Source organism: Macrobrachium nipponense, chromosome 31, assembly GCF_015104395.2.
Source record: "Macrobrachium nipponense isolate FS-2020 chromosome 31, ASM1510439v2, whole genome shotgun sequence".
Taxonomy (NCBI): domain Eukaryota; kingdom Metazoa; phylum Arthropoda; class Malacostraca; order Decapoda; family Palaemonidae; genus Macrobrachium; species Macrobrachium nipponense.
The window spans coordinates 25,660,010-25,672,695 of record NC_061093.1 but is presented as its reverse complement, the minus strand read 5'-3'; the positions used below and the strand labels follow the sequence as shown (position 1 = coordinate 25,672,695).

General features: G+C 39.9%; 1 protein-coding gene across 2 annotated transcripts in view; it reads left to right on the top strand.

The window, feature by feature from the left end:
• Positions 1 to 5,986, top strand: part of LOC135206701 (lysosomal alpha-mannosidase-like) — a 73,484-nt gene extending 67,498 nt beyond the window's left edge. For both annotated transcript variants that reach the window (XM_064238122.1, XM_064238123.1), the window contains exons 19-21: positions 4,231 to 4,366; positions 5,110 to 5,259; positions 5,500 to 5,986. In XM_064238122.1, the coding sequence (XP_064094192.1) occupies positions 4,231 to 4,366; positions 5,110 to 5,259; positions 5,500 to 5,745 (532 nt within the window). In that variant the 3' untranslated portion in view covers positions 5,746 to 5,986. The remainder of the gene's footprint in view (positions 1 to 4,230; positions 4,367 to 5,109; positions 5,260 to 5,499) is intronic.
• Positions 5,987 to 12,686: the final 6,700 nt, after the last annotated feature.

Here is a 12,686-nt window from a genome sequence, read left to right as displayed (position 1 = left end):
CGAAATTAATCCGTTCTGAGACGGCCTTCGTATCATGTTCCGAGATGGCCTTCTTATCATGATTTTTTCGTATCTTGGAACACATTTTACATGTAAAATGGCTAATCCGTTCCAAGCCCTCCAAAAACACCCCAGTAAATTACATTTCCAGGCCTAAAACACATGTTCTAGGGTTACGACGGAAGAAATAGGACTCCAAAAAGGCAAAATACTGTACATACTTGAGTAATATTCAACTGCATGCAATGTTCAACCCCATTTTTACTGCATATATTAGGACTTTAGCATATGTCCCTTAGCAATAAGCCTAGCCTATGTTAGCGGTTGCTACTGTAGCCTAGTCTATGATTCTGACATCTAAACCTAAGAGCTAAAAGCTTAGAATATGCCAATAAAATGTATAAATAATCAGTATGTACTCATTTCAAATAATTATTAATTAATCATTAACTATAATACACAAACAAACAAAAAACAAACCTTCCAATCGATTGTTTACATTCAGCTCTTACCCGTCTTACGAGAATCGAACGAGCGCCAAGCAATAATTTTTCCTAGCACACAGTAAGTCATAAATTGTCATTCGTATTTCTCTTCAACTAATGAAACCACCAAACAGTATAATAACCATTCATTTCTATTCTTTATTCTTTCTTTACCTAATGGAGATACAGAGTTACTGACAGCTATAATGAAACATACGTATACGTAACGTAATAATAAAAAAGAAGAAATTCTAAAAATTACGAATTTGTTGACAGTGATTTATTTTAACCCTCTTACGCCGATTGGATGTATTAAACGTCGAGTCAAAATGTCTCCCGTATGCCGATTGGACGTATCATACGTCGGCTCAAAAAAGTTTTTTTAAAAATTCGCGGAAAAATACTTATAGGCCTACGAGCCGAAAACTTTTGTATCACGTTCCTTGGGGGATGCTGGGAGTTCACGGATCAAGGCGTTGTTTTGTTTACAATCGTTACGCAGGCGCACAAGCGCGAATTTCTTTCTTATCACACTAAAAAGTATCAGTGACACATCTCAGAAATTATTTCGTCACTTTGACATAATTTTTGCACCATTTTAAATTATCCTTTACATGAAGTATTATATATGAAAATGTGCGCAATTTCATGTAAAATACAACAAAAAAATACTCATGATTGTAGCTTTTATCAGTTTTGAGATATTTTCATATAAATAACGATAAGTGCAAAAATTTCAACCTTCAGTCAACTTTGACTCTACAGAAATGGTCGAGAAACGCAATTGTAAGCTAAAATTCTTATATTATAGTAATATTCAATCATTTGCCTTCATTTTGCAACAAATTGGACGTCTCTAGCACAATATTTCGATTTATGGTGAATTTATGAAAAAACTTTTTCCTTACGTTCGTGCGATAACTCTTCCAATAAATTTTTTCGTGCGATTGTCCTAATGTTTGCACCCTTTTAAATTGCCGTTACATAAAGTTTTATATATGGAAATGTGCGCAATTTCATGCACAATACAACAAAAAACAACCCATGGTTGTAGCTTTTATCAGTTTCGAAATATTTTCATATAAATAACGTTAAGTGCAAAAATTTCAACTTTCGGTCAACTTTGACTCTACCGAAATGGTCGAAAAACGCAATTGTAAGCTAAAACTCTTATATTCTAGTAATATTCAATCATTTACCTTCATTTTGCAACGACTTGGAAGTTCTCTAGGCACAATATTTCGATTTATGGTGAATTTATGAAAAAAAAAAACAAATTTTCCTTACGTTCGCGAGCGGTAACTCTTCCGAAAAAATCAGAATTTTTTGTGGCGATTGTCGAAATGTTTGCACCATTTAAAATAAGCTGTTACATAAAGTTTTATATATGAAAATGTGCGCAATTTTATGTAGAATACAACTAAAAATGATTGAAGGTTGTAGCTTTTCTCTCTTTTCGAAATATTTGCATATAAATCACGATAAATAGAAAAAAAACCACGTTTGGTCAAATTTGACTCTACCGAAGTAGTTGAAAAACGCAATTGTAAGCTAAAACTCTTACGGCCTAGTAATATTCCGTCATTTTTCTTCATTTTGAAACAAATTTGAAGTCTCTAAAACAATATTGTGATTTATTGTGAATTTTTGAAAAATATATTTACCTTCACTACGCGCGCCGATTCGCGGCCGCAAGTCTCCGAAATACGTACATCGCATTATCCTAGTATTTGCTCCTTTTCATATTAGCCTTTTTATAGTTTCATATATCAAAATGTGCGCGAATTCATGATAAATACAATAAAAAATAATTGAAGGTTGTAGCTTTTTCCATCTCCGAAATATGTGCATATAAAAAAATATATATATAAAAATTTCGACATTTGGTCAAATTTAACTCATCCGAAATGGTCGAAATCTGCAATTCTAATCTAAAACTCTTACAGTATCGTAATATTCAATCATTTGTCTTAATTTTGAAACAAATTGGAAGTCTCTAGAACAATATTTAGAATTACGGTGAATTTTTGAAAATATTTTTTTACGTCCACGCGTTACGAATTCGTACATCATTTTGTGATAATATTTTTCCGGTGTTGATTTTATTGTTTTACTATGTATTATATATCAAAAGGATTGCAATTTAGTGTACAATACAACGAAAAAAAAGTAACTCGTTAGCTTTGACCGTTTTTTGCACAGCGTGATTTGAATACAATTATCTATGAATTTTTTTTTTCCTACCATATATCGCATTATTTACATATGATAATGATATTATTTTTCATTTCTGATGATTGCATACTAAACTTCAGGCAATGGATAAAAAATGAGCCAAAAATGAACTCTTAATCTTCAAAACTAAGCGCGCTGTGATTTTTTGAAAAAAATATTTTTTCCGCTTCCAAGCTCACTCCAAACCGGTGCCGGCATACAGGAGAGATTTTGATTTTTAGGGCTTCGGCGTAAGAGGGTTAATTTTATGATATCTAATTCACAATTTTTTTATTGAATGTATTGCATGTACTCATTTCAAATAATTATTAAGTAACCATTAACTATAATAAACAAACAAAAAAAAGCTTCCAAATGTCTGTTTACATCCAGCACTTACGAGTATCGAACGATCGCCAAGCAATCACTTTTATACAGTAAGCCATAAATTTTCATCATCTCTCTTCAACTACTGAAACTACCAAACAGTATAATAACCATTCATTTCTATTCTTTATTCTATCTTTACCTAATGCTTTTTTTTTATTAAATGTATTGCATGAATGTTTTTAAATTTACAGCAACCTTTTACCAATAGAATACTTAAAGCAGAAGGGGTAGAGGCTGACCAATAGGAGAGCAGGAACCAATGGGAGAGCGGGAGGATGGTGGCGAGTTTACTCAGTTGGCGGCGCGGGAGTTTTAAAATTGTTCTCGGTGGTCCGGGCGAATCTCGGGAATTTACAGCAACAACCTTTCGTATCTTGAAAACTTTTCGTATATAGAGCAGTAAAATTTTTCACATTGGCTTTCGTATCTCGAGTTTTTCGTAAGTAGAGCCTTTCGTATCTCGAGGTACTACTGTACTTAGCGGCAATGAAGTTTCCAAAATCCTAAGACAGAGGTACTGACAACAGGTGTTTCCAGCACCGGCGACAGAAAAATTATGAATAGAAAATGGGAATGGTTCCTGATACCCGCCTCCCAGCGGCGGGAATGGGTACTAACCACCTGGCCGACCACTGCGTGTGCCGGAAGTTTTTAAATTCTGTTGGACTTCAGAAAATACAGCTATATATATATCTGACAGGTAAGTTTCATGAACAAAACAGATTTTACTTGCAAAACCTGATATATATCTGCTCTACAGGAAAGCCTTTTTTTCTTCCAATTTTTTGTAAATAATGACTGAACTCTCAGTACCTCCTGAACTGCATGGAAGAATAATTGTGAACATTTACACAAACTAATGAAAATGGGGTTGAGAAAGAGAATAATTTCTTCCCTATATTGCCAACGTTGGAATTTGGTTAATTTTCCTGACTGTACAGTGAAAAAAAAAAATAAATAAATAAAATGTCATAAATTGAGACGGAAAGTGATTGTAAAATATTTGTCTTAGATGAGGGTGCAGAATGGACTGCTGGATTCTTTAGGTTCATTTTGCATAAAAAACAAGATTGTGGTTGTTTATTTCTGTTTATCTTGTCCACTGGTTAGTTACATATTAAATTCTCTTTGTATTTGTAAGTGACCTTGCACCACCTGGGTGTGACTTTGGATGTCTGCAGCGCAGCCTCGGTGAAAGGGTGATGATGCCACCCATCATGAGTTTCATGTCCACCACTCTTCCTCAACAAACCTGGAAGGAAACTTATAACACGCAGGTTTGTTTTGCATTTTATGGTTGTTTTTCTCCTATTATAACTGTTGTAAAAGATTTAATCCTATTCTTCAAAATTAAATCTTTTCTTTAAATAAGTATCCAAAATAAATTCTGTAGACAGGCCCATTTGCCTCAGGTATAACTATATAGATATTGTTTATAAGTATATATACATACATATACTGTACACTTCAATGGCAGATTTAAGGCGGCACCTGGTCATGCGGCCCCCGCCCCCTTGGATATGAATAATAGAACATTGTATTCTTTCAATAAATCCTTGTAGAAAAAACTCGCTTAATTAATGGTTATTTCAACAACAATTAGATCCACCACTATATTACTTATAATTTAATATAAATACAATATATTTAATATGAATACAGTATTACCAAACGATTTGCTGCAAACATTATTTTTAGCACTTGTCTGGCTGGAATTATGCACATGTTAAACAATTGTTTAAAATTTCAGATTGTGTAGTTGATGCAGAAAAATTGTAAGATGTATTTTCAAAGAATAGTATAGAGATAAATGGATGGCGTTTGTAAATGTGAATGTCTGGCTAATAAAGACTAAAATTAGGTACATAGTTAATAAACGTAACACTATTTACACATAAATGTATAGACTTAATTGCTTCATCTGACGAGTTAAAACTGCAGCTCATATAAGGATACAGAATGTAAGGGTATATTTTCATCAGCACAATTTTTTCATTGAACTTGGATGTTTCATTTTCAGTGGTCAGGATTACAGCAATCATTACCTTTGAATGTTCACCTGCTGACCCTGGAACCCTGGCTGGATGGTACACTCCTCTTACGACTTGAACACATGTATGAATTAGAAGAGAGCAACCCTCATAGCAAACCTGCCACTGTCGATCTTAAGGTGGGTTTCTTACTTTTTTCAAGAGGGTCGTTTATTTGTTGCTTCAGATAAACAGTAGACTTATCATCTAGGTTTTTTTTCTATGCCCCAATCTGTTCTCTGTATTTGCCTTTAGTTTTTTCACTTCTTGAATTTTTTCCATACTTCATTATGATTTCCATTGATTTAGTGTGTTCAGTGATGGCTCTAAAATATATGATTTATGAACCTTAACTCTAATTTCATGTTTCTTTCCATCAGGACATGTTTTCTTCCTTGGAAGTTATATCAGCTGAAGAAATGAATCTGGCTGCCAATCAACTCAAGAAAGATGGAAAACAATACCACTGGGCTGTGGGAACTTCTCATCCTTCTACCAATGACATTGACAGTATTACTGGAAGCAGATATGGAGATGCTGTTGATGATGGATTTACCATTACTCTGCAGCCAATGGAGATTAGAACCTTTGTTCTCATGGTTAAAAAGTCAACTAAGCTCCATTAGTAACAACATTTTTGATAATGCATGGATAATTACTTGTTATTGCCAATATATTACATATTTCACCTGCCACTGAATACCTGGCATCATTGTTTTTTCTTGGTCTTTTTTATTATTACAAAACTGTTGGTGAAGGGTTAACTTGAAATTATTTTAAATTCTTTTCTTTTAAGCTGCACAGCGCACTTCTTGTTTTACTGACAGCACTTTCTTGTAATGCATATCAATAAAATTACACTTTGCACGGGGTTGTTTCATATTCCCTGCAGTAATTTGAGTTTTTCAATTTCCAACCCACTGAATACAGAATACATGTATATTACTATTACAAAATGTTTCTGAACTAGAAATCAGCTGTTATGTAATGTAGAAACAGTATTCTAGTGCTCCTCTAAATGCACTAAAAGGCAATAACTTTACCTTGTCCGTTTCACTTCATACCATTCACTAGATCTGACAGCAATGACACAATAACAGGAAAGCCTATACCTATATTGGATTCTGATTGCCTGAAATTTTTAAAGCCTGCATCATCTTACATGAATCCCTAAATAGTACAAGACATAGCAGTTACAACTTTTGTTGTTTTATATTACGCATCACAGGGAATGTATTTATTTCTGCTTCCCAAGTAAATCATAATTTACATCTATGCTCAAGGGTAACTAGTTATATAAGATTTGATTCACAAATGGAGATAAATTTTTACATACTGGAGATCACTTATGTGATATTAAAATGGCTGGTGCAACAAACCAAAGGTATAACAAAACTGGAAATACAAAATACTAAAATTAAGGATTTGGATGTCCAATCTGTACTTTAAGTACCTCTTCAATACCTGACAAATGTTATGTTATTATGACTTATGGTCAATTATTCCTTTTACAAAAAGTGCATATCCTAGAATATTCCTTATGGTAGCATCTGTAAGCAATATCACTACAAGAATAAAAGGTCTAACTTTCCTGATGAAAAGTGAAGCAAAGTAGACTTGATGAAGTAAAAGTAAATTTTTCGTTTGATTTTGATTTTCTTTGCATTTATAATAACATAGTATAGCGTGTTTACCATGTAAAATAGTCTAGCAACATGATTTTTTAGCCTCTACATTATTAACTTACAAAATCCTACAGTACATAAAACTCATAAAAATGATCATAGAAGCCAAAAACCTGGAGCATAAGAATCCCTGAGCACTTGGGCACATGTGTTGACGAGGCCATGAAGACTAGGAGGACTACATTATGAAACCCAAACACACACACTACCAACACACTGAAAAGGAACGGAAACACAGGCACATATCAACCGGCTTGGAAGGAGAGCAAACGCGTAAGCATCTCGCTGACCAGCTCCCACCTTGTACATCCAGGAGTTGCCAGATCTCACAGATTCCTTACTAAACAATCTTTGATCGTTTTAACAAGTCTCCAGCTGGCACTAGAATTTATACTATTGTTAAGATCGAAGGTCTGTTCTGCAAATGAACAATTTTTTCTTCTGCAATGTAGATACATTTTCAGAGAATAATAGAACACTGATAAACATAAATAGAAATATGATATTGTTATAATACAATAAAGTTTCATACATACTTACCTGGCAGATATATACGATTAATGGCCCACCCAGCCTCCCCGCAGGAGACAGGTGGAAGAGAGAAAATATGATAGAAAACGGGAATGGTTCCTAGTCCTGCCGCCCAGGGCAGGCAGGTAGATCACCTGACCTACCGGTAGCGAGTGGCGCGAAATTTGAATTTCTGTCGGGGACAACGGAGTCTTAGCTAAGTATATATCTGCCAGGTAAGTATGTATGAAACTTTATTGTATTATAACAATATCATTTTCATACAATGAACTTACCTGTCAGATATATACTTAGCTGATTGGCACCCTTTGGTGGAGGGTAAGAGACAGCTAAAATGGAATAGACAGGTAAACATATGTTGTATGTATAAAAGAAAAACCTTGGTTCCTACCTGATAGGTGGTAGACTTCGTGGCTGTAGCCCGGTAGTCTGCATCACCTCAAGACTTTAGCGAGATATGTGATCTATGGCTAAGAGTTCTTGTGGGTCTGTCGATGGGTATATGAACCGCTTACTCGGCAGAGCCTGAAAGGACTTTGTCAATGGGTACTGGACCACTTCTATGACAACACACCTTATGAAGGAGCACACAACCAATCCCGACCACCTGATCCTAACCACCATGTTAGTATATAGAATTGTTCTGAGTTATCCCCGAACTCATTACAAACAACCCATAACTCGAAACTAATACGCATTCATACAAAAATTCTCAAAAATTTTTTTTTTAATACTCTAAAAGATATCACAAGAGTTCCTTACTGAACAACAGTGACTGGCACCAGTGCAGCACCGAGCCCTCTTTGTCAGCAGAAATCTAGAACATATCTAGTAGAAGGTATGTAACAAAGTTAAGATTGGTGTGTGCTCCCGTACCCAGTATCGTATCCGCCGATACGAGGGGCCCCAGAGAAAAACATTTCTCGTAGGTCACGCGAACGTCTTTAAGATAGTGAGATGCAAATACCGAATTGCACCTCCAATATGTCGTATCAATGATTTTCTTTAGCGACATATTCTTCTGAAAAGAGAGAGATGTCGCCACTGCTCTAACTTCATGAGCTTTTACTCTTAAAAGCGGAAAAGAGTCGTCAGAACAGAACTTGTGAGCATCTGTAATGACGCTCCTTATGAAGAAAGCTAATGCATTCTTAGACATGATTCTTGTGGGGTCCTTAATCGAACACCAAAGACCTTGCTTAGAGCCTCCCATTTGTTTCTTCCTTTGTAAGTAGAACTTCAAGGCTCTTACAGGGCAAAGAGACCTTTCCGTTTCTCTACCCACTAGACTCGATAAGCCTTTAATCTCGAATCTCTTGGGCCAGGGATTCGAGGGGTTTTCATTTTTCGCTAGAAAAAGTGTTCTAAACGAGCAGAAGGCCGAGTCTCTGTTAAAGCCGACTTCATCTTCAAGGGCGTGAAGTTCACCAATTCTTTTGGCTGTCGCCAAAAAGATAGGAGAAAACAAGCATTTCCTCGTTAAATCCCTAAACGAAGCTAAATGAGGAGGCTCGAATCTGTCAGACGAAAGGAACTTGAGAACTACATCCAGGTTCCAGCTGGGAGGAGTTAGTTCCTTAGATTTTGTTGTTTCAAACGATCTAATCAAGTCGTGCAGATCTTTATTATCAGCAATCTCTAGGTCTCTGTTTCTGAAGACTGCCGAAAGCATGCTCCTGTATCCTTTGATAGTTCGATACAGATAAGTGAGAGTCCTCTCTCAGGAACAAAAGGAAATCAGCGATTTCGGTTATAGAGGTACTGGAGGAGGACAACTTCTTAGACTTACACCACCTTCTAAAAACCTCCCACTTAGACTGATAGACTCGTCTAGTGGAAAGCTCTGCGGGCTCTAGCGATAGCGCTTGCAGCTTTGCGAGAAAACCCCCTCGCTCTGACAAGTCTTTCGATAGTTGAAAGGCAGTCAGAGTGAGAGCGGGGAGGTTTTGATGAAACCTCTCGAAGTGTGGCTGTCTGAGAAGATCCATCCTTCTTGGAAGGGATCTGGGGAAGTCTACTGTCCACTCCAGCACCTCTGCAAACCAATCTTGTGCTGGCCAAAACGGGGCTATCAGGGTCATTCTTGTTCCGTTGGACGCTACAAACTTTTTTCAACACACTTGCCCCAGGATTTTGAAAGGGGGAAAAGCGTACACGTCTACATGCAGACCAGTCTAGCAGGAAGGCGTCGACCACGAGAGCTCTTGGGTCTTCCACCACTGAGCAAAAGACTTCCAGCCTTTTTGGAAAGGAATGTGGCGAACAGATCTACATGAGGAGTGCCCCAAAGATCCCAGACTCTTGAACACACCTACTTGAATGAAGGGTCCATTCTGTGTGAAGGACCTGGCTTCTCCTAATCAGTCTGTCCGCCCTGACGTTTCTCGTACCCTGAACAAATCTTGTCAGGTAGGAGATGTTCCTCTGGGAGGTCCAAAGTAGCAGATCTCTTGCTATTTCGTATAGGAACAAAGGAGTGTGTTCCTCCTTGCTTCCGAATTGTAGGACAGGGCGGTAGTGTTGTCCACATTCACTTGGACCACACTGTTTGCCACAAAAGGTTTCGAAGAACTTTAGAGCCAAGTGAACTGCCAGAAGTTCTTTGCAATTTATGTGCCAGGACACCTGTGCTGCCTTCCAGGTGCCTGACACTTCTCTCGGTCCTAGTGTTGCTCCCCAACCCTTCTCCGATGCGTCTGAATATAACACTCGGCTTGGGTTCGGAACTTCCAGAGAAATTCCCATGTTCTCTTTTAGAGGGGGACAACCACCATTGCAGGTGTGGTTTCATTTCCATTGGAAGGAGAAAAACTGTCGGAGAGAAGTCCCGTCTTCCAATTCCATGATCTCCTTAGGAAAAAAACTGAAGAGGACGAAGATGAAGTCTTCCTAGAGGAAAGAACTGTTCGAGCGAGGAAAGGGTCCCTAGAAGGCTTAACCATTCCCTCGCCGAAGTTCGTTCTTTCCCTAAGAAGAGAGAGACTTTCTCCAAGCCTCTCACGATTCTCTCTTGCGAAGGAAATACTCGAAAACCCCGAGAATCCATCTGAATCCCCAGATAGACTAAGTTCTGTCTGGGGATCAGCTGTGACTTCTCGAGGTTCACGAGTAGTCCCAACGCCTTTATCAGGTCTAGGGTCAAAGAAAGGTCCTCCAAACACTGTCTCTCTGTTCTGGCCCTGATGAGCCAATCGTCCAGATATAGAGAGATGTTGATGCCTTTGAGGTGAAGAAACCTCGCCACATTCTTCATCAGGTTTGTGAAGACCTGAGGAGCTGTGGACAGCCGAAACACAAGGCCCTGAACTGAAAAGATCCTTCCCCCCGTCATGAAACGGAGGTACTTCTTCGAAGAAGGGTGAATCGGGACATGAAATAAGCGTCCTGGAGATCCAGCGACACCATCCAATCTCCTTGACGTAAAAGCCGCAAGGACTGAGGCCGAAGTCTCCATAGAGAACTTCTCCTTTAGAACGAACTTGTTCAGAGCGCTGACATCTAGTACTGGTCTCCAGCCCCCCGAGGCTTTCGCAACCAGAAAAAGACGATTGTAAAACCCCGGAGAGTTCTATAGCTCGTTTGTCCCACATTTGATCCACCATCAGACGAAGAGTATCCCTCAGTACAGGGTCCCTGTATCTGGCTGACAGTTCCCGCGGAGTAGTCGTTAGGGGAGGACTGTCCTGGAAGGGGATAAGATATCCCTTCCTGATTATCGACATCGAAGCGGCGTCCGAGTTTATGAATGTCCAGGCGTCTGCAAATTCGAGAAGCCTGGCACCCACTGGTGTTTTGAGGTTTGTCTGTTCTCACTTCCCTTTCTTAAAGGGACGGGAAGAAGCTTTACCTCTCTCTCAGACTCTCCTCTTAGAGGGAGCTCTGGAGGGAGGACCTCCTCGAAAGGGCTGAACAGTAGAAGTCGGTCCTTTCTTGTCAACCGCAACTAGGGGTCTCTTCTTCCTTGCAGTGTGAAGAAGATGAGAAGGAAACAAGAAGTCTGACATGGGAGCGAAAACCAGGGCTGCTCTCTGTGAGGGAGAAACCGCCTTGGTTAAGAAGGCACTAAAAAATATCCTTTTCTTAAGGAGTACCGCTCCAAAGAGAGAGGAGACTTCTCCCGATCCATCTTGTACTGCCTTGTCAATACATGACAGAATACTAAGAATGACTTCGGGGTCTAGACCTTCCGAGTCATGAGCCTTCTTAGACATCACCCCAAGGGACCAGTCTAGGAAATTAAACACTTCCAAAATATGGAAGATGCCCTTGAGGAGATGATCAGTCTCAGAAATCGCCCAAGTCACACGAGCTCCATTCAAAGCGTGTCTACGCGAATCAACCAAGGTTGAAAAAAGTCCGCTTCAAGCCGCCGACGCTGGGAGAGAAAGGCCCATGTTCTCCCCAGTTCGGTACCAGACACCTCCTTTTAACCAGAAAGTATGGGCTGGAGGCATACAGAAGGTGGTTCTGCCCAGATCCTTCTTCGACAACATCCACTTGTCAAGAGACTGTAGACCTCTTTTCATAGAGATCGTCAGTCTCATCTTCAAAACCGACGAAGACTTCGGTACGATCGCACTCGAAAACAGTGATCGAGGCGAAGGAGGAGCCGCAGGAGTCAACGAATCTCCATGCTCTTGCAAGAGAAGGTCCGTCAAAACTCTATAGTTAGAGAAGCCTTCTCTACCGTTAACCTCGTCCGAATCTACGTCCACACCGTGCGGAGAATTGGCTTGAAATACGAGAGGATCTTCACCAAGTTCTATCTCTTCTACTGGCGACAAACTCCTACTAGGAGAGGGACTCATAAGAGTGAACAGATTCTCTCTCAATTCGTCTACTAGTAGTCTCGCTTCTGCTTGACTTCTCCCGCCTGGCAAGCTCTTCGCGCTTGGCTGGAGTCCGCGCGCTTGGCTGGAGGGGGGGGGGCCTCGCGCTTTGGCTGGAGCCTCGCGCTTGGCTGGCGCTTCTCGCTTTGGCTGGAGCTTTGTTGCTTGGCTGGAGCTGTTGCTTGCTGGTGGGCGTCTCGCGCCTGGCTGACGCCTCGCGCTTGTCTGGCGCCTCGCGCTTAGCTGACTCCTCGCGCCTGCTGGCGCCTCGCGCTTGGCTGACTCCTCGCGCCTGGCTGGCGCCTCATGCTTGGGCTGACTCCCTTCGCGCCTGGCTGACTCCTCGCCCCATGGCTGGCGCCTCGCGCTTGGCTGACTCCTCGCGCCTGGCTGGCGCCTCGCGCCTGAGCGTATCCTTGTCTAGAGCAACTCGCTCGGATAGCTCCTGACGCCTGAAAGAATCTTCGCGCCTGGAAGACGTCTCGCGCTTGTAAGGCTCTTGTCATGCCTGAAGGGAGGCTT